Source organism: Pelodiscus sinensis, chromosome 20 (genome assembly GCF_049634645.1).
Source record: "Pelodiscus sinensis isolate JC-2024 chromosome 20, ASM4963464v1, whole genome shotgun sequence".
Classification (NCBI taxonomy): Eukaryota; Metazoa; Chordata; order Testudines; family Trionychidae; genus Pelodiscus; species Pelodiscus sinensis.
The window spans coordinates 20,300,369-20,322,249 of NC_134730.1; the positions used below are offsets into that span (position 1 = coordinate 20,300,369).

General features: G+C 47.7%; 1 protein-coding gene across 3 annotated transcripts in view; it reads right to left on the bottom strand.

Moving 5' to 3' along the window:
• Positions 1 to 18,184, bottom strand: part of LOC102457124 (sterile alpha motif domain-containing protein 9-like) — a 221,437-nt gene extending 203,253 nt beyond the window's left edge. The window contains exons 1-3 of one of the 3 annotated variants that reach the window (XR_012896892.1): positions 18,108 to 18,184; positions 13,038 to 13,083; positions 6,998 to 12,566 (exon numbers count right to left, since the gene is read on the bottom strand). Coding sequence is in view for 2 of the 3 variants with exons in the window: in XM_075903868.1 (XP_075759983.1) it covers positions 7,762 to 12,566; positions 13,038 to 13,041 (4,809 nt within the window). In the remaining variant the exon portion in view is untranslated. Of the gene's footprint in view, positions 1 to 1,952; positions 12,567 to 13,037; positions 13,084 to 16,525; positions 16,857 to 18,107 lie in introns of those variants that run through there. The other 2 variants (XM_075903868.1, XM_075903869.1) reach the window with 2 other exon arrangements.
• Positions 18,185 to 21,881: the final 3,697 nt, after the last annotated feature.

The following is a 21,881-nucleotide window of genomic DNA, read 5'->3' on the forward strand; positions in this document are numbered from 1 at the left end:
TAGAAAGCAAAAAGCCCTTCTCCCGACTGAATGACACTTTTCCTTATGTGCATGGCGGGGGGTTTTGGCAACAATGCAGGCAAACAGACTGCTTGGTTAACATGAAAATTAGGGACTACACTTGAGAGAAATTGTAGGGAAGAGGGGAGAAACATTATCCTTATGGAGAACTGTGTATAGGGATTCTGACACCAGAGTCTCATCTCATGTACCCCACCAGGTAATTGCCACCAGAAATGCTACCTTAACAGTCAGATGACGGAAGGCGCATGAGCATTCAAACAAAGAGCCCATCAATTTTATTGGGACTAACTTCAGATCCCACCCTGGAATAGGATTTCATATGTGGTGACACAATCTCACCAAGCCCTTTGGGACCTGTGTGGTGACTGGCGAATAGACTCTTTGGCTCAAACCCACTAAGCTGCACCTCTTGTAGAGGCAATAGCCAAAATCTGTTTTAGAAGATAATCCAGCACAATGCCCAGGGGTGCCCACTCTGGAGATACACCTTTCTATGAGCCCAAATGGAGCCGAGCTTCCTACTTCTCCCCACACCCTTGGGCAGACCTAGTGAGGTGGTTTCTGCTATTCAGAAGTATGTCCTGAATAGCCTTCAAGCAGGACGTTTCAGTGTTCACTATAATTGGTGTGCTTGGGTGGCCACCTAAGGGCGAGTCAAATGCGGCCCAGGTGATTAGCAGCGCAGCCACAGCCAGCACCATGTGTTTCTATGGGTGGTGCATAGCCATACAACCCTTGGTATGCATAACTAAATTTATTCCACACATGGAGGGAAAAAAACATGAGGGACCATTAGTCTCTGACATAACACACCCACTCCATCAGATGTAGAACTCAGCGGTTGAGCTGGAGAAGGCATCTGTGGGCCTTGGAAATTACATCTGGATCTAACAAGGGACAGTGAAAGCTAGGTGGACAAGAACAGCAGGATCGCGTACCAGTGTCGGCAAGGCCACATTAGGGCGCGGTGAGCATGGTCTTGTTTCACTTTACGATGACGCTGGGAGGTAAAGGACTCAGAGGAAAAGTGTCCAGGGAGGATTTCTTTCAGTAGAAGAAACAAGCATCTGTCAATGAGCTTTGCGGGTGCAACACGAACCAACACAGAATGCCATCAGTGCCTTTCCTGGGGCAGGCTCAGCAGAGTTGGAAAGGTATCGTGCCACATCTGGACATAGTGTCAACGTGGCCATGTCCTTCCTGCCTGGTCTGCTTTATAATGCTGGGTAGCAGGAGAAAGGTATAAAGTAACCAATGAGACCAAGGAGTGAGAGATGTATTCTGGAGGGACAGCTCCTCAGGGGAGGCGGGGGGGAGGTGTCACTAACAGCCCCTTAATGGGCCAGAGCCCATTTGTTCGCAGACTCATTGTGTCTGTGCACAATGACTGCGCTCTCCTTGCTCTCCCGGATTTGTGGACAGATTCTTCAGCACTTCCACGTCCCCAGTTGTGTAACCCTTTCACGTCTCTACCAAGAGAATTTAAATTTTACTACAGTTTAAATCCCCTGAGACGCTTGTAGCACTTTTGCAGTGGGAGGCTGGGTGGCGCATGCACTGTGGGTTTTTGATAGTAAGGTAAAATTAAATAAGATGGTTTTAAAATGCCCTTTGCACCAAATCCCATTTTGTAGCTTTCGTCTCACAAACTTTGAACAGAGTATTGGGGCTTCATCAGTGCTTACAGGAAACTAGGCGCTTAACTGGCAGTTGCTTTTATACTAACTAGTCAGCAACTGATGTCGTTTAGCCTACGGCTACACTACAGAAGGTTTTTTTTGGAAAAACCATCTGTTTTTCCCGGAAAAACTTGCATTACATCCACACTGCAATCACGTTTGTTCAAAAGAAAATTGAAAGAACAGAGGGTTTTTTCCCAACAGTGGTAATCCTCTTTCTACAAGGAAGAACACCTGTGCTGAAAGAGCTAGTTTGGAAAAAGGTGTGTGTGTGGACGGGGAAAAGAATTTTCCTTCAAAAGCAGAGGCCTCCAGGAAATAACTCAGGTGCCCTGGTGGCCACTCCATCCAAAGTAATCACAACTCTGTAGTTTCCTGTCTACTGGCTCCTCTTAAAGCTGCAGGCGCTCTGGACAAGTCTTGTGGCAGGAAGCCAGCCTTGGAGCAGCACCCTGATTATGCAGCTTGCCCTGCCACAGGCCTGTTCACCCATGGTGGAGCCAAATGCCCTCAAGACCTCCCTTGCGCTCGCAGGGAGTATGAGCAGGGCTCCCAGAACCCACCCAGGGGGCCCAAGAGGCGGACACCCTCCTGATCTGGAGCAGAGACCCTGTCCCTCCTCGAACTGTGGGTGAGGAGGAGACACTACAGGATCTCCATCCCAAATGCCACAATGCAGACATTTATGGCTGGATGGCCGAGTCCCTGGCAGAGTGCGGACACCCACCCCGGACCTTAGAACAGGTCCGGAGTAAGGTGAAAGAGCTCCACCAGGGCTATGTGAGGGCCAGAGAGCGCAGCTTGTGCTCCAGGGCAGGACCCCACATCTGCTCCTACTATGCAGCGCTCCACCAAATCCTAGGGGGTGGGGACGCCATTTCCCCACCTGTTGTGGACTCTAGGCTCAACATGTCTGTCGTTGCCCAGCTAGAGGTCACGGCGGAGGAGGAAGACAAGGAACAGCAGCAGCAGGAGGAGGAGATGGCTACTGTCACGCTGTGCTTGGCGTTGGTTGCCACGAGCCAGGATGTCTCCCAAGCATCGTCTGACACCGGGGAGGGCTCTTCAGGTGAGTGGTCTCAGTTTGTCACACACACAGGGCGGGGGAGGCGAGCACCAGGTGGGGAGAGGGGGTGCGTGCAAGCGTTGCTGAGCCTGCTAGGGCAGGACATCATGCTGCAGTCCATGCACGTGGAATCACGTGCAGCATTAGTGTGCACCACGCGGACTCAGCACGGACTTAGCATTAGTGTGCACCACACGGATTCAGCACGGACTTAGCCCCCTGAGCATGCCCAGGATCCTGCTTCCACACACACACGTCTGGACGCCCTCCCACCACCTGCCACGGTTGGAAGCAGGCTGGACACAAGGGAGCAGGCATGACCCCAGCCACACCGAGGAGTGCCGCACACAGCACATGGGCATGCCTGCATGTGAGCAGCAGCACCCACTCCCACAGGCAGCACTGCCAGGCGCAGCTGTGTGTGTGCTGGTCCCAGGGAGGGTCAGGCTGCTCCCGGCTCCTGCGCTGCTCATGGGGGAATCCCACTATGGCCGGACACTTCCCTTGCCTGCTTGCCCGTGGGCTGTGGCGGGGGAGGTAAAAGTGGGAAGCATGGTCCCCTGGGCACCTCAGGGCCTCTTTGAGGCAGGGCCCGCTGTGCAGGCCACACATGGCCTTGCTCCCGGGACATCCCCCTCCTCCGGCCCGAGGACTGTTGGTCACTGCTCACAGAGGAGTGCACCGCCTCAGCGACAGTGTCTGCATGCCCCCTCCCCAAGTGATGCCCATGCCTCCTTCCCCTGACCCTTCCAGCCATCCCTGACCTTGCTCCAGTCCCCCCTCCTCGTGGTCCTAGGACCCACCCAACCCCAAGTCTGACGAGGTCCCTGCACTTGAGGTGGCACATCCAGCCACCCCCGATGCCCTGGCTGAACTGGTTCCGGGTGGCCTTATATGCGAGATAGCATCCAAGCAGTCTAGACGCTATCTTTCGAAAAAGCAGATTGGTTTTTTGATGTCCTTGGCCAGTGTAGACGCTCTCTTTCAGAAGTAGTTTTTTCGGAAGATCTCTTCCCGAAAAGCTTCTTCCAAAAGAAGACTGCAGTCTATATGTAGCCTTTCTTTTTTAGGAAACCTTTCATCTAACTATCCTGCTTTGTATCTGTTAAGAGAGAACTCAACTGAAGTTTCTAGTAAATTTTGTTTGCCAAGCTAAGAGCAAGTGATATTTCAGTCTTCCATGGATGTTTCGGTGTGGTCGTAACCATGCAATAATTTTAGAAGAACCAAAATGCAAACTTCAAGAATTCTTTATAGCAGTCACTGTATCGTAGTAAGTGCAATAAAAACAATGAATCCATACCATTAAGATTCTTGTGCTGAATTGTCTGCCTTTTCAAAATTAACAAGTTAAAATATAAGAACTATATATGTTCAAACAAATGATATTATGAAGTCAGTACATATGTAAATCCTAAAATTAAGCAACAGGAGTATGTGATAGTAAGTTGTACAGCTTCTTAAAGAATTTGGGCTTCCACAGTATTAGAACTTCCTTTCTAACTTTCCTTGCCACAGGCAAATGCCAAAATGTTAATGATTATTCTGGCTTTTTTTTAACTCTTCAAACTACACATTGAACCTCTCTAGTCCGGCCCCTTGGGACCTGACTAGTGCCAAACCAGAGAATTTTCTGAACTATAGGAGGTCAATATTATCTACCAGCAATGTAAACATTTCCCCTGATTATTGAGTCTTAGAAGACATTTAGGAGTAAATTACAGCTAAACAATAGCACAGAGCACTGAGAACCAGGACTGAAGGCTGTAAACAAACTTTATGGGACCATGGGAAACCTGGTCACACCCATGATAATTGGATATCCTGCTAATTAAAATCATGCCGGACCATGGATGTTGCCAGACCAGAGAGTGCCAGTCTAGAGAGGTTGAACCTGTACTATATTTTTCTCTACAAAAACCATTGCATGTTTTGTTGCTTTCTTGGTTTTGGTTATTTAATAGAGATAACTTTCACTGTTAGTTTGCCTGGTACTATACAACAAATGATGTGTACTGAAAAGTTATGGTACTGTGCTAATATACAACACTGATATTGTGCTTAAAGAACTGCACGGGATCTTTTGCAGAGGGTAAGGCAAAATGCCACATTTATTGGTAATACGTATATCAATCAATACTATCATATGCATATGATAAATTACATTCTCTCTCTCTCTCTCTCACACACACACACACACACACACACTTGTTGTTACCAACTAATCGCTCCCCTTAACTTCACTGGCTAGGTGAGTTAGATGGGGAGGGGAGGAGCCAGGCTTCTGACGATCTGGATCAATGCTCCAATGTTGATGAGACTCAGGGTCCTCTGCAAGACACCCCACATTTATAGTAGCTTCCCTCTCATGTATTCCCTCTATTAGTCATCTTTAGCTGCGTCACTTAGTCATTTCTGGTGACTTCTTCTGGTGACTTCTATGTCGTCCTTCATACTGCCACGTTCATCTTCAAAGAGAGTTTTTGAATTTGCCTCCAAAGAAGGTGCTTGCTTATGACTCCCAAGGCTGTCAATATGTCTGATCTTTCTCAATGAGTCCATCTCATAGACTCATAGACTCATAGACTTTAAGGTCAGAAGGGACCATTATGATCATCTAGTCTGACCCCCTGCACAGTGCAGGCCACAGAATCTCGCCCACCCCTCTTAGAATAATCCTCTCACCTCTAACAGGTCTTATTCTTGGATCTGGTCCTATTCCCTTCTCCAACTGTTGCAGTTGTTCGGAGGTGCTTCCTTCCACACTTTATTCATTCACACCTCATTCAACAGATCAATCAAGCTAAAGTGGAGAGATCTATTCTACTTCTAATACAAAGATATTTTCTGTACCTTAACTATTCCTAATGACTATAAAATTATAAAAAGACTTACAAAATTGTATGAAAATCCTTAAGACAAAGTTATATAAAAATGATATAAAGTTATATGAAAAAGTGCTTAATACAAAGTTTCTATAAAACATTATACTACTATTTATCTACAATATGGCAGAGAAAGTTTATCAAAAGTTCTCCGTGTCCACTGGAAGTAGAACAAGAAGTAATGGGCTTAATCTGCAGCACTGGAGATTTAAGTTAGATATTAAGAAATACATACTAACTATAAGATTAGATAAGCTCTGGAACAAGCTTCCACTGGAGTCTGTGAAATCCCCATCTTTGGAAGTTTTTAAAAACAGGTTGGACAAACACCTGTCAGGGATTGTCTGGTTTCACATGTTCCTGCCTTTGCCTGGAGGGCTGGACAAGATGACCTCTCAAAGTTCCTTTCAGCTCTATATTTTTATGCTTCCATGAGTTAGTCATGGGCCAATGTGCAAAAGCCAAAAAGCATCACAATAAAACTTAAAAATAAACAGAAAATTCTAAAATTTAGAAAAACTAAATACAGATAAAAAAGACACACAACATTAGTCTGTATGGGTACTTCTACACTGCAATGCTATTTTGGGATACCGGAGTATCTCAAAAAAGCTATCCCCATATCTTCACAGCAAGCCCGTTATTTCGGTCTCGCTATTTCAACATCCCTGTAAACCTCATTCTACGAGGTGTATGGGACATTTCAGAATAGTGTTTTATTTCTAAATAAATGACAAAATAAGCTATTTTGAAATAGCATCGAAATAATATATGCAATTTGCAAAGCTCAAATTGTGTATCTTATTTTGACTTACAATGCAGTGTAGATGCACCCTATGTGATTATCATAGTACTAGCTTCTTCCTTATACAATAAATATTGTGATAACATACCTATCTATACATAGTAATATAAATAAGTATTTGATATTGGTCACCTTAAAACATAATCTTCCTTCTTACTTTCCCTGAAAAGATCAAAATCAAATTATAGGTTGCAATTACGTATAGACAATTTTGTATCTTTCAGTAATTCATTTACTAAGTCAAAAAGGAAAATAAATGTATTGTATTAACTACTCTGGAATCTACTTCCCACATACTGCTGTAAATATTAGTATTTATGTCACTAAAGTTGGTTTATACGGTCTAGTGTTGAATTTGGCTACATATTGATAAGATTATTCGCTTTTGCCCCATCCTCCTGAAAACAAAACACAACACAACAATGAAACTTGACATTACAGTTCCCCTGGTATTGTGCATAGAAATCAGAGACGGTTACAACAGAATTGTTAGATCAACCCAAATTCAACTTCCATTCAGTCTCTCCTGAAATTCCACCAGTAGTTAAAATCAGATACAGGATTTTTCTTCACTTCCTTACTTAATCTATTGTTGACCATTAATGCGGTTAAACTCATAGATATAATTATTATTGTACTTGTGAGTGAAACGAACTAATATAAATGTAAAGCAATCTAAAAAGTATACTAAGAGGTTCCATTGTCTGCTGATGGCTTATAACTGATGAAGCAAGTTACTTTTAAAAGCAAAGGTTAATAGATCAAAAACAATTACCATGATTAGAGATTTTACAGGGTTTCATAGCATTCTAGATATTGGAATAGTTCCATCACCATCTTCCTCCCATAAGGGCTGGCTCATAATTTGTTTCTAGATTTGTTGTTATTGATATGAAAACTTAACATACCGTTTCAGTTTTATACAAATACACAAATAAGGAAAGAAGACTCTCTGTGTTGAATATCCAATTTCCTTGCCCTTTCTAATGGGAAATAGCTTAAAAATTGTCTGAGAGGGAATTGAATAATGACAGCTGCATTGAAACAAAGTATTCAGATACAAATCAAGGACTTGAAGACTGCATATGGCAGTTGACACCAAGATTATATCAGAGTCTTGGTTGTACTTGCTCTAAGAGGAAGATTTATTATTCATTTTGGACAACTGGACTTATTTTTGCTGTCTGTTAATTTTAAGAATGTAACAGAAAAAAACTTTTAAAATCATGCAACATTTTCTTAGAGTCCAATGGGACTTTCAACTTAATGTACTAAGCACCTTATTTTCTGGAGCAGATTGTTTTATATTTTTACCTGAATGTCATAGGCAACAAGCCCACTAAATGAAAATCCTAAGTAAAATGTCACATTTTCATTTCCTGGAGGCACTGAATCAAAATGCAAAGGCAAAATATGAATCCGCCCAGCGTGACCCCGTGCAAATACTTTTCCATTCTCTGTCCAGCCAATCACTCTTTCTAAGACACTATGAACTTCACCTATTTTCCATACATCTCCATATAGCCACTTCATTCGTCGTTCATCTAAGGAGCCCTTTATTAATTTATCAATTTTAGTTCGATGCACAATCTTGCCTACACCACTGCCTTTTCCCAGGAAAAAATGTGTGTAGATTCTCTTTTTCCTTGGAGCAACGTTTTTCATCTTGACATCATACAAGTGCTTCATGGATAGAAGCGCAGATATGAGAATATCGTCTTTCTCTGGATTAGATTCTCTGTCTAATGCATCATCTGGCCAGTACAATAAAGTGAGCAAAAAATGGGCACTTGCTGGAAAAGCTGTTCTTCTCAGTTTAAAGAATCTACTGCTGAGTTCTCTAAGTGTTTGAAGTGGAAGAAGTTTGGAAGATCCAGGAGATACACATGCTAATGTGATGTGAGACAAAATGTAATTGATGAGATCAATGTCCTCCAAGATTTCTTTCTCTGGATTATCTGGGTATAAGCTAATTATTTTTTCTAGCTTATTACCTGACCTCTCATCCTTTGAATCTGACAATAATGAAAGAATGGTAGAGATGCTGCCACCACCATACTTATAAATGTTCATATGTTTGACTAGCTGGGTTTCAGATCGAGAATTTTTTACCACAATAAGAGAGTCTGAGGTAAAGAATTTGGCATACACCTCGGACTGTCTTTTCAACCACCTTCTGGGATTGTAAACTTGTTCTTCCTTTTCCTCGGCCTCATTTTCTTTGTTCTGGTTTTTATCTGTTTGGAAGTAACAGAGATCTTCCGAAATCCATTCTAGAGCATCATAAATGTTCTGGCGTAAGCCTTTTAAACGACTGTGAAGCTTTCCCCACGGTTTTCTAATTTCCTCAGGAATGTAATCTGTTAGCAAATAATGCACAAGCTCAGAATGCTCCCTTTGAGGGTTTCTGGGAAATATCTTAAGAGTAGACAGAAATTTTAGTAGACGACATCCCACTTCAACCTCGCCAAAGTAACCAGCGTTATTCATGCTGTCAATCTCTGCCTTTGCAGCCTGTTGTGCAGCCCTGAAGCATTCCATAGCTTTAAGAGCAATTTCTATCATCTGAATGACTTCATCAGGAGTGGGCTCATCTGTCTTTTTGTCCACGGTAAAACTAAACCATTTTCTGTACACTTGTCCTTCCGTATCCAAAATAAAGGAATCATTTGGCAAATGAGATTTGGCTACCCTAGCCCAAAATTCTGCATCCTCAAATCTTTCATAATTATAATGCAGTCGAGCAAGCTGCTGGGCAAAGAAGGCATCTTTTTCCAGGCATTCATAGGCAGCTTTTAAAACCTCTATCGCTTTTTCATAATTTTCAACCTTACAAACATGCTCTATGAATGGTGAGAAGAGGCTGTCAGTATTGTCTCCCCTGCTCTTCTTGTCGCGACGTATGAACAGATCTCTGATGAACTTTATAAACTCTTCTTGTCCAAATCTATGGTGTAACAGTGATTTTTCCTGGAGAAGATTCATAGCAATTTGACTCTGAGGCTGATCTCCTAAGAGCTGATGCAGAATTTCCTTAGCAACCAGGTGATGTATGATATGGATACATGAAATATAAGTGGTGTGTGCTCTTAATTCAATGAAAATAAGTCTTGCCTGTTCACTTAAGTTATTTTTAAAATCATACTCTCTCAGTCTCTTTTCGGTATATGCCCCCAGCCCTAGAAAAGCCTCACAGTGTGACAATGAAATGTATGAATTGTGTACATACGAATTGAGGAAAGCAACATACTTCATTAAATTAGTAACAGGGGAAGAAAGGTCTATGCCTTGCAACAAATGCTCTACAAACTCCCTCACATACGTTTCATTAAACTCCTCACTCATTAGGACAAATGTCAGAATAAATTCAGGTTTGAAGTCTTTCTGCTTTTTAAGTTTTTCAATTTTGGTTTTAAACAGGTGTTTCTCTTGGTCTGTCAGTTTGTGAGTGACAGCAACTGTATCAAGGGGAGAAGCTTTGCAAAGCTTTTCAGGGACATTAGATCGCTTACAACCCATAAGGATGAAACAAGGCTTGGAAAAATGACTTCTTCGAGCTGCCATTGCATCCGTTAAATCATATTTTAATTCTTCTAAATAATCTTCGTCATAGTCTTCAACCAGGAGGAGGACCGGGAGAGAATTCTTCATGTCGTTTTCATCATATTCTCTAAAATTAACTGCATGCTGGCAGACAGTTGCAACTGGGTATGTGGATTTGACCACAGCACATCTTAAATCCTTTCGTCTTTTCCATAGGACTTGCCTTGCAATGGTGCTTCCTCCACTTCCAGGTTGATGAAAGATTTTTATTTTAGCCACAGAATACCTAATTCTGGTTCCATACAAAATGTCATCTAAGATGTTATGAACCTCTTTGCATGCATCACGTTCAATGACTTCTCCACCGCTCCCTTTATCAGCAAGCCAGAAATTTTTCCAGCTGACTTTTCTCCCTTGGTAAAATGTCTGTTCTATCTCTTGTATTTCTTTTGCACTCAGACAATCCTGTTTGATATCATCACATTGATTTGTACACAAAATTTCAAGGGAAAACATTTTCTCTTCTTCCAGTGTTGGAAGTGCACACAGACCTTTTGTAGAAACTGGTAAATGTCTGGGACATATTGTAGAAGGCATCATGTCTTGAATAGTGGTATCTATGTGACTTACTTTCATGCCCACAATACTCCTCTGTTCTAGTGTCTCAATGCTGCAAGATGCCTGAGCTAGGTTAGCCCACTTCTCATAATTTTCTTTAGACTCTGCAATGCATATGATATAATCCATACCATTCATTTCTGTATAGAATTCCTGGAAGGTATCTACCATGGGCTTCTCCACAGGTGAGAACAGGAGGAAAAGTACCATAAAAGATCCCTTTGGAAGGATTTCATCACAGATAAATGAAACAGCTTTCTTAAGATACTTCTTTTTCGTTCTAATCCAAGTATTGTCATCACAAGGTTTTTCATCCCCATGGAAGTCACTACGTCCATTACAAAATATCCAGGTGGTATAATCATCTAGGCCCAAATGTTTTTTAAATTCGGTGGTGTTCATCTTGTTTTCATTGGCATAATTTTGCAAGAAATGCAAATTTGTTGTATGGTGCTCTTTGTATTTGGCATGTAAACCCGATACACTGGAATCCTCATCAAAATCAAATACACAGAAAATATTCATGCGCATTAAAAAGTTGATAGACTTAAGATCTTCCTTTCCCCATCTGTTTGTGACAAGGATGTAACTCAGGTAGTCATCTATATAGTTCTTGCCATCATTTAACAGGACTAATAACTTACGCCCTAAATTTTGGGATATTTCCATAGCATCCTCATTACTAGAGGACTCGGCCATTTCTCTTCTGACATCCCTCTCTTGTGAACCCAGAGTAAAATCCGTTTGTTCTTCATTCTTTACAGGTTCAGATTTGGCATTAAGTCTTTGATAGAGAACTGGTTTTTTTTCATAGATGGTCTTATTGCTTTCTTCATTAAATCTAGGTAAGAATACTTCAAAAATCTTCCCCTTCACTGTACTGTATGATGGTTCAATGTCAACCTCCACAACAAAGCTCTGGTCTTCAGTGTCCTTCTCAATCACTTCAGTAAAAACAGGAGGGCGAATGCAATTCCTTGCAGCTTCTTGGTCAGATGCACTGAAACATTTTGCAATGTTTTTATCCAGGGCATCAACATAGATGTCTCTGTTGCTAACTGGAACCCCTATTATCTGCCCATGTTCATAATCCTTGTCACCTTCAAACCTGTCCATGACACCAAAGTGTATCGTTCCATTACTTCGGATATTCATGCAGGCTGAGGCAAATCGAATCACTTCAAAGGCAAACTTTGCTTGCAGCCGTGGCTGGTCGAGCTCTGCAGCAATAACAAAAGATTTGTATTCGTGGCAAGGAGTGATCAAATCAATGACTCCTGTTTCAGGAGATAAGACTGTGTTTTTCACATACTTAAAATTAATATCTTGAGTACCAAATGGTCGAAATCTGCTGAGAGTTAAAGCTTGGGCTCTTTTTTTATGCACTGAATGACTTGTTCCATTTTCTGATTTGATAAGAGCAGACAGTGATTTTTCTGTCTCTTCCCTCCTAGACTCTTCTACTGTACCAGAGATGTCTATTTCTGAAGCTGTGTTCTGGTGAGATGTTGCTTGACAACTTGCTACATTTTTAGGCCGTGTGATTTGGTTGGTTTTTGTGCTACTCTCTCTCTTTTCAGCGGGCACATTAGTCATTGCAGGTATATTAGAATTCTTGGCTTTCACTTTCTTTTTCTGAGCATGAGTTGTGCTACCAGGGTGACTCAAAATTTCTGTAGCCTTAAAGGTGGGATTTTCTGCTTGCTCTGCACTTGTTTTTTTGCTCAAACATTCCAAAAGTTCATCTCTCTCACATATAAGTACATAGATTTGGCCTTCTTTCATACCAATGTTTTTGAGGAAAGATTCATTTATTTTTCTAAGCACTGGACCAGTTACTTCTACTTCCCTTAGCTTTTTCACATATTCCTCTTTTATTCCAATGGACTCTAGCCAAGCACTGACGTGATACTCATTCCACATCGCCACAGGTAACGTTTTGTAGTCTGAGAATAAAGTAAGTGTTAATAAAAGTAAATAATACTATTAAAAATAAAATAATGGTCATCATAAAGCAAACAAAAAGTGAGGTTCAGTTCAGAGCAATTCACTGTGCTGTGTTCTCATAGCTGTGTTCTTCTGAGAGAGAGCATGCATGCCCACATATGCATGGGTTCTGGACTGAGTATAAAATTGGGGATCGGGAACTTCTACATTCTAATCCCAATTGTCACTCATTGGCTTCTAGCATGGCGCAAATCACTTAGCCATTGTGAGTCTGAGCTTCCCAATCTGTAAAATGGGAATAATACCTACTTACTCAGGTTGCAGGGCCATTGAGAGGATTCACAATTGAGTACCATACAGTGGATATGTATAAAGCTATATTAAGGCTAAACATGGCCTTTCAGACATTTACTTGTACTTATATGTTTAAAAATAATTATGGGAAAATATTTTAAAAGCAAAGTACATACCCATTTTCTCTTGAAGTGGGTTTTCCCCCCACTGATAAGTGAAGATCTAAGGTAGAAGAAAACATACATAATGTGTTACAGAAAATAATTTCCCCATTGTCAAGACTGTGTTTTTTTTTAACAATGTATCTTTTTATATGTAAATTATTAAATCATTTTCTGAATCCTGGGTTGCCATCTAGGCACACTGCTTTTCATGGTGTGAGATAAAAGTGGTGGAAAACAAAGCCAGTAATGCATAGAAATTAACATAGCTCATTAGTCATGAATGTGGGAGCTTAAATTCATAACTCTCTAGGTGCTAAAACTCCTGGGCTGAATGGAGACACTGGACTTACAGCTTATTTCAACAATCTATAACCTACCAAGCACCCATGGAGCTGTTCCCTTCTCCCCCTCTTTTCTCCCTATCACTGGAGGGGTATCAATGCTCCACCTCAGCTTGAATGGTGCCTTGAAATCAGGGATGTTAAATTGTGGATAATCAGCTAAACAAGTAGTTGATGCAATTTCCTTTGACTACGCGATTAGTCGATAAGGGGGAGAGGGCACTCGCTACCCTGCTACAGCCCTGCAGTCTGGCTCCTACTGAGACAGCCCAGCTCCTACTACATTTAAACTGAAGAGCTGTAGTGGGGCTCGCTCCTGAGGGCGGTGTGAGCTGGGGCTAAGCAGTCCTGGCTTGTGCCACCCCCCGGAGCTAACCCTGCTGCAGCTCTGACTCTAAAATGTTGTAACAGCCACCTGACTCTTTCCCTGGGGTATATTTCAAACAAGGGCCGTGCTCTCTTTTTACAAAATGAGTTCCCATTCCCAGCTTGTTCTTGATGGCAAATACCTACTAGTGCAGAGGTCCCCAATTCTGAGGGGTTCTGGGGAATGTTGGGAGGTGTAGCATGGCTGGGGGTGCAGTCCAGTCACAAGGAGAGGGAGTGCCAACCTGTTCTGCTCCTGGCCCTGGCTGCCAGCCCCATGCCTGGGGTCATGCCCCCTGCTGTGGCCACAGGCTCAGCCACCTTAGCCCTGTCCATGTTCCCCTTCCCAAAGCCTCAGTTCCAGCCCCAGCTCAGGGCAGGGGGATGGATTAGGTAAGAGGGCCACAAGGTAAAAATTTGGGGATCACTGCTGTAGTGCAATATCTGGGGGGCCCAAGGGGAGGGGGCTAGGGTGTGCGCTTTGGTAGAGGAGCAAAGCGGGTGTGCTAGAGCCCATAGGGTGTGCTGGAAGTAGAGTAAGCAAGTGGAGGAGGGGAGAGGAAAGAGGGACAACTAGGGTCTGGATTTTTTTATGGACTAGGTGTTCCTGCATGGTCTTTTGGGCTCTATTTGGTATTCATTGAACTGAGAGGGGTGTAGCTATGACCCTGCCCAGGATGTTGTGTGGGCCCTGCGCAAGGTAGCCAAAAACTACACATACGTGAATGGATCCACTAGGCAAGAAGAATGATTGGATCAGACATAATGGGTGTGTTTGGTATTTTCACTATGTCGCAGTGTACACATCAAATCATGTCAAACCAAGCTGATAGCTTTCTTTGATAGGATATTAAGCTTTCTGGAAAAGGGAGTAGTGGTGGACAGGGTATACCTAGACTTACGTTGGTAAAAATCTATACCCTCAAGTGATGCAGTTAGATCACTCTATCTCCCAGGCTACATCTACTCTGCAGGCTTCTTGCGCAAGAAGCCTTTTGCACAAGAGTTTTTGCATAAAAACGTGTTGTGCAAGAGCACATCCAAGATTTCAAAGCACATTGCAAAAGCGATGTGCTTTTGCACAAGACAGCATCCACACTGCATGGACGCTCTTGCGCAAGAAAGCTCTGATGGCCATTCACAGAACGGCCATCAGAGCACCTGTGCTTTTTCCCATAGGAGCGTCCACACTTTTGTTTCTCCTCTGGACCGTCCACACTTGCCTTTTTGTGCAATAGCTGTAGCGCAAAAGGGAGCTATTACCTACACCAGCAAAAGCCCCGTTCTGCCGTTTAACTGCTGATTTACTTGTGCAAAAGCGCATTTGAGGTGTGGACACTGCAAGTTTTGCACAAAAACCTTGCAGCGTAGACATAGCCCCAGTGCACAGCCCAGTGTCGACAAGAGGGCCTCTTGCTTGGACGTGGTTTCCGCTTCTCAGGGAAGGAGGCAGCTCTACTGACTGGAGGAGTTCCCTCCGCAGCTGCACAGAAGGAGCCATCAAGACACTGCAGCCTTTTACGTATGAACTGGGAATGCTAATTCCACTGCGGATCTGATCCCAAGCCTTGCGGTATGATGGGACCTGACTAGCCCTCTACAGCAGTGGTTCTCCAAGTGTGGTCTGACCATTTCACAGTGGGGCCATGAGCTCAGGGCATGACCCCCCCCCCCTCCCAGCAGGGAGCCTATGCTGGTTTCCAACCCCACAGCCATGCTGCCCCACCCCCACGAGGTTGATATGCCAGTGCTGGCTTTCTGCTGTGGGGGAGAGGAGAGCAAGCCACCCCCCGGGGTCAGATCCACCTTGCAGGGGAAGAAAGCAGCTCTATGCACCGCCACTTCGCCCCTCCCTCCCCCCAGGAAAGGCAGGGCAGGAAACCACTGGCCTGGAGGTTTACCCTGCTGCGCCCATTGTCCGGAATCATGGCCAAAGGGAGCAGCAGGGGATGGCACCTGGGAGCGATGGGCAGCACAGAGCCTGGTAAGCACCCCCGCCCCCAGACTGCATCCCTCCATCCCCTACCTGCACCCTCCTTCCCTCCCACACACGACCCCCTGCCCCCAACCTTCTGGCCAGACCCCGCCCCTATTTTGTCACCATGGCTGGCTGGCGGTTTGCACTGAGCGGCCTAAAAGTTTTGAGAACCGCTGAGCTAGCACTTAGGGAACGAACGTGAGTTCTGACCGCGCGGGCCACCAAGCGCCACAAGGGGGCAGCGGAGCGCAACAGCGGGACGCGTTTGCCGGGTGAGGGGCCCCGGAGGCTCCAGCCCCAGCGGGAGGGGGCAGAGAAAAGCCCCTTGATCCGAACAGCTGCCCCCGGGCCAGTCCCGCAGTGCCAGCCACGAGCAAGGCCCGGGGCGCGAGCCCCCCCCCCCGCCAAGGGCTGGTGCAGCAGAACAGGGAGTGGAGCGGGGCCTCTCCTCGGAGCCAGCCTGGCACAGTCGGGGGGGGGGGGGGATGAGATGAGCCCCCCCCTTTCCCCCAGCGCTTTGCTGGGGAGATGAGGCTAAACCTGGAGAAAGTCTATTCCCGTGGGGGGGGGGGTAGCGGGCTACGCCAAGGGCTGGTGCGGAGCGTGCGGACCCCCCCGGTTCAGCCGCTTTCCTGCCCAGAGAGCCCCCAGCTGGGCCCGGCGCTGGAGGGGGGGGGGGGGGAGGGAAACTCCGAGCCGAGTTCTCCCGCGACGCAGCGGGGAGGAGGGTGAAACCTCCAGCCGCCCGCCCAGTAACTGCCCCCGCCGGGCGGAGAGGAGCCCCCGCTGCCGGCACAGCCCGGCGCCCGGCTCACCCGCAGCCCAGGCTGCCTAGGGGCGTTGGGCACCGCCCTGCCCGCCCCGCACAGGGCCGGTGCCAGGGGTCTGGCTTCCTAGCGGAGTTGGGCACCGCCGCGCCCCGAGTCTCTCCGGTGCCAAACCCCCCGCAGCGAGGAGCCCAGCTGGGCGCTTTCACTTTCACTTCCCCGCCTCGGCTCTGCGCCCCGCCTGCTGCCCAGGGGGATTTCCCTGCTGCGCGTGGCAAACAGCGGCCCTGCCTCCTGCCCGCAGCACCAGCCCCTCACCTGCCCTAGTTTGCTCCTTCCCCCTCCCTGCGCTGCCTCTGTTGCTGGCCCGGGTAAACGCGGCCTCTGTGATGGCTGGGATTTGCCGGCTTGGGGCCTCTGCACGAGCAGTCTGGATTGAAACACCCCCCCCCCCTCTGTGATTTGAGCTTAGTGCTGCTCCCCCCCCCCCACGAACGTCCTAACTCTGCAACTACCTGGGTTGGTTGGCTGGTTTGTGCACACCCCTTCCCTCCCTCCCCTCTCCCCCACAGGGCAGATTGCCAGGGGTGCAGTGACATAGCGAGGGGGCAGTTGCTCTGGGCTCCATGCTAAGGGGGCACCAATTTAGTTTCCCTCTACTCCCACTGTCATTCCTCAAATCACCTCCTTACTCATTTAAATAAAGCATGTACCTTTTTTGTTTACCCCCCCCAAAAAAAACAAAAGACAAAACAACCCCAACTGCAGTTAAAGACAAGCACCACTGGGTATAGCTGCTAATCTACTACACATTTGAGAGCACTTGTGTGTGTCTGTCTGTCTGTTCAAGAACTCCTCCTAAATGGGAAGAGCTAGGACCACCAAATGCGATAAACAGCTTCCTCTTATAACTTAAAAGCCAGGTCAGGATTTGGTTGTGCTAGGGTAATGGGATGTGCCCGGAATGGGATTGCTTCTCATTAAACCATACGGAAGAGAGAATCACCAGGCAGGTGAGGGGGGGCTGCCTGGAGGTATGTCCCTCCCTCTATCCAGGACTGCTATTGTCAAACCTGGACATGCCCCAGCCAAGGGACGTGCTCCCCTCTCCCAGCTGTGCCTGCTGGAGCTGTAGCAGCCATAGAGAGGTGCTTCTCACCTGGCCCCAAGCTGTTGTGATGATAGAGGGCTGGGATAGTCCTCTCTCCCTGGGGCAGCCTGCCTACTGAACCCTTCACCCCAGCCTCACCCCAGCGTAATGAATTAAATTAAGCATGGACATTTTCATTTTATTTTCCAAAAGTTAAAAAATAATTGAGTTGAGGACCGGAGCAACGCTGGGTAAGTCTAGTAACATACACAGGGCATACAAGGGTTTCAATGTAACAAGCATATAAAGGTCCTGTTCACACACAGGTTTTTAGTCTCACTGTTACAATCTAATCCCATATTTAAATCAGTGTCTACACAGCCCATTATACACATGAGAGATTGTCACCATATTCATAAATTAAAAACCAAAATATTTAGCATCCTGTAAGTGCTGGCTTAGCAGTTACTCAAGCATCCAGCTTTGTTTACAGACAAACCCATGCACTCTTAAATATTACATGGAAAAGATTAGACTTACACTTTTATTTCATTCTGCCATTGGTCCTTCTCAGCTGTGAAATTTAGAGAATATAGTTTTCATAAACTAGTTTCACTAGTTTTACTTCTCAGCTGAGCCACAGATGTAGGCGTGGTCACCGCTGGTCCATTGCTATTGGTAAAATAGCTGCTAGGAGGAAGCTGTTACCAATTGCGCTGGCTCTGCTTTTCCTGTTGCTGCTTGTCAGGGTGCTTGGTTCAGCCTTTGTTATCTGAAACTCACCTTCTCTTTCAGACCCACTAGAGCAGTGGTCCCCAGCCTTTCGTGGCTGCCGGATGCCTTGGCGTTCGGGGTCAGGGCCGCTCATGCACCACACTTCCGGGTATGGGACCACGCATGTGCCCACGCATGTGCCGTGCACCCGGGGGGGGGGAGGCTGCCCACACGCCACGCACCCGGGACCGACACCACGCATGTGCTGCGTGCCGGGGGCAGGGCCAGCCCAGACATTTCAGCGGGTGCACATAAATGCCCCGGCGGGCGCCATGGTGCCCACGGGCACCGCGTTGGGGACCACTGCACTAGAGTCTCTACCTGCTGGTTATGGACAGGGTCGTCCCTAGAAGGGTGTCTGCCTCAGGCCCCGCTTTGTCTTTTCCTGCTCCACCCCCACCCCACCTTTTCCCACCCCTTCCTCAAAGCCTGCAAGACTGGGGTGGGCAAAATACGGACGATGGGCCAGGTCCTGCCTGCCAAACCACCAGATCCATCCTTCCACCATCCCACGACCCAGCAGGAGCCTCAAGCAGGCTCCTTGTCTGCTGTGCTCCCACATACCACTCAAAGCAGCTGGCTGCAGGGGCCATGTGCTTTTCAGCACCCTGCGTGCCCCAAGCCCAATCTCACAGCTCCCATTGGCTGGAAAGTGCCCATGCCTGCAGTGCAGGCAGCTCATGGAGGCCCCCCCTTCCCAAGGGGTGCATGGCATAGAGAGAAGCACAGGGCCCCTTTGGATGGCATGCAGGGGCGTGGCAATCAGGGAACCTGCTGAGGGTTCTGGCTGGGCTGCTGGCTGGGAGCCACCTAAGGTAATCTCCTCCTGGCCAGAGCCTGCATCTAGCACCTTCCTCTGTCCCAGGTCACAACCCAAGCTCTCTGCACCAGTGTTCCCTGTAAGCTTCAGGGCAGCACAGCTTCACGGGTGATTAATCAGCCCTGCCCAGTCAGAGGCTCAGGGCTCCTTGCACAGAGCTGATTGACTGGGTGGGGCTCATTAATCACCTGACAATGGTAGGGGAGGGGCTGTTGCTGGGGTATTGGAGGCTCTGCTGGGAGACGGGGGGCTGTTTTGGGGGGGCTGAAAGCAGAGCAGGCAGGGCTCAGCTGGCTGCAGGGGAGACGTGGGGGCGGGGGCCCAGGCCGACTGGCCTGAGGGATCCTTTGCTGTATTCAGAGCTCCATAGACTTCCTGCTAGGGACTAGCTGGGAGTCGCTCTGGGCTGGGGAGCAGGGCTGGGCTAGTCTCTCTGGGAGGGGCTCACGGCAGAGGCAGGCAGCTGGAGGCCCTGAGAGGTGCTGTCCCATAGGCGGAGAGGCAGACCCACTGGTGAGAGTGGCCCCCCCGAGAGGGTCACTGCACTGGAGTGGGCCCCTGAGAAAGGGTTGTCTCACTGCCGCTGGAGAGGGGGGATCCGCCCAGGAGCCAGGGGAGGCCAAGTGGGGAGTTCCCTTCGGAGGTTCCTGTGGGGGCTGGCTCCCCTGGAACGGCTCCCTCCAGCCGGCCTGTCTCTCTGCTTTGGCCCTAGGATGCCACCCCTGCCCCCTCCCCGGCCAGCCTCAGTGTGGGCAGGACCCCAACTGGCAGCAGCTTTACTAGTGGAAAACCTCCCTTTTCCCCCCGGACTCTGCCTAGCCCATGACGTGCCCGAGCCCTGGCCCAGTGTGGGGCTGGGTGCTCAGTCTGGGCTTGCAGACTCCACCTGTCTGGGAGTGGCTTGGGACAGGGGCAGCCCCCCACTCTCTGCCTGGGGACCCCTTGGGGCAGGGAGGACTGGAGCCTCCTTTGGAGTCTGCTGGCTCTGCTGCCCCACGCCCCGCTGGGTGTGTGGGGGCTCTGGCCGAGGCCTGGCTCTCCTGCAGGTGGGGCCAGATGGACACAGGGGTTGCCAGGAAGTTGGGCTCCAGCTCATAGGCTCTGTGGCTGCTTGCACTCACAGCTTGGGACCTGGGGAAAGGTGGGACACGCAGGCTGGCCGGGGCTGGGCCAGCTAGGAAGTGGGGGACATGAGGCCTGAGGGGCTGGAGGGATGTGGTTCCCAGGGGGGAAGTGGGGCCTAAGGGGTTGGGGGGATGTGGGTCCCAGGGGGGAAGTGGGGCCCGAGGGGCTAGGCTGGAGCATTGCCAGCTGGGCTCCGGAGCAGCGTGTGCGTCAGCACCCGGTTTTGCTGGTATCCGAGGCGGCACAGGCAGCTGGAGAACCTGCAAAGCTGTGCAGCCATGCAGCTTAGAAAGAACATTGCTCTGCACTCCTGCTCTTGCACCCCCACCTCTTTCCAAACCTTGCACCCCAAACCACTGTCCCAGGACACAACCCCCCTCCTGCCCTAGGTCACAATCCAAACCTCTGCACTCTCCTCTGCCTCAGGTCACAGCCCCCTCCCAGACTCTGCACCCTCTTCCCCAGGTCACAACCCCCTCCTTTACCCAAACTCTGTCAAACGTTACAGTGCCTCCTGTAACCCAATCCTCTACCTATGCTCCCTTCTTGCACCCAACCTCCATCCCAAACTCTGCTCCTTCTCCATTAATATCATGGAAGAGCATGGCCCTTGACTAACCAAATTCTTGGAGTGCCCCCCCCCCTAAAAAATTACATACCCCTGCTCTAGAGGAGAACGAAAAGCAGACAACTGTACCGGTGTTAACTGTACTGCTTCTTCTAGTATAGTAATGCATGTCAATGCTGGCCTCCTCCTACGATGCAAGTCAGGCACGCTCTGTACATCTGAACATTGTAATGGGAAAAGGAGTCACGTTTGCCAGAGGTGCCTGGCCCTACATCAGGCTTGCCCATGCTCGGCTACTGGGACTAGCTAAACTGCAGTGCCTCTCACAGCACTGCTGCAGAGCCTGGTGGTGCCCTTTTACCCATATCCCTCACCCAGTCTGTTTGCAGATGCCCATGTGTCTGCATCAGGCCAAGAAGATCCAACACCTCGTCTTCTCCAAGCTAGCCTGCATCTGGAGCATGAAGACCGCATGGCTGTCAGGACAGGTGTGCACAAGAGAACGCTGCTAGGTGTGCCTGCCCCAGTGGGTAGGCGGGAAAAGGCATTTCAGAACCAGTGTTGGACTTCTGGAGGGCACGTGGCTTACAGTCTTCATGATCCCCATGCATTAGAGTTGATGCTGTGACCAGAGTAGTCAGTATCGGGTGTTGTGGGACAACTGTTGGGACACTTAAGAATTGACACAGGTCACAGAGCAGCTGCATTTGCATTGAGTCTGTTTCAGTAAGTCGACCACAGCTTGATGCCAGTAAGACCCGTGGTTATTGCATTGCCATAGTGGAGCGATTACATTAGCCGGAGACAATTGTTGAGTGTAAACGTGCACAGCCAGGTAGAGGCAAGGCAGCTTAATCAAGCTGACTTTGTAACATAGCCCCAGCCTATGACTCTTCGGAGACCTCTCCTATTACTCTGGGAACTGCTACCTAGTCATCCTAAGTAGAATCCTCAAGACAATGAGACGCCAAGAAGAAACAGTTACTGATTTTGTAACAACAGTAGTTCCTCAAGCTGTTTTGCCCAT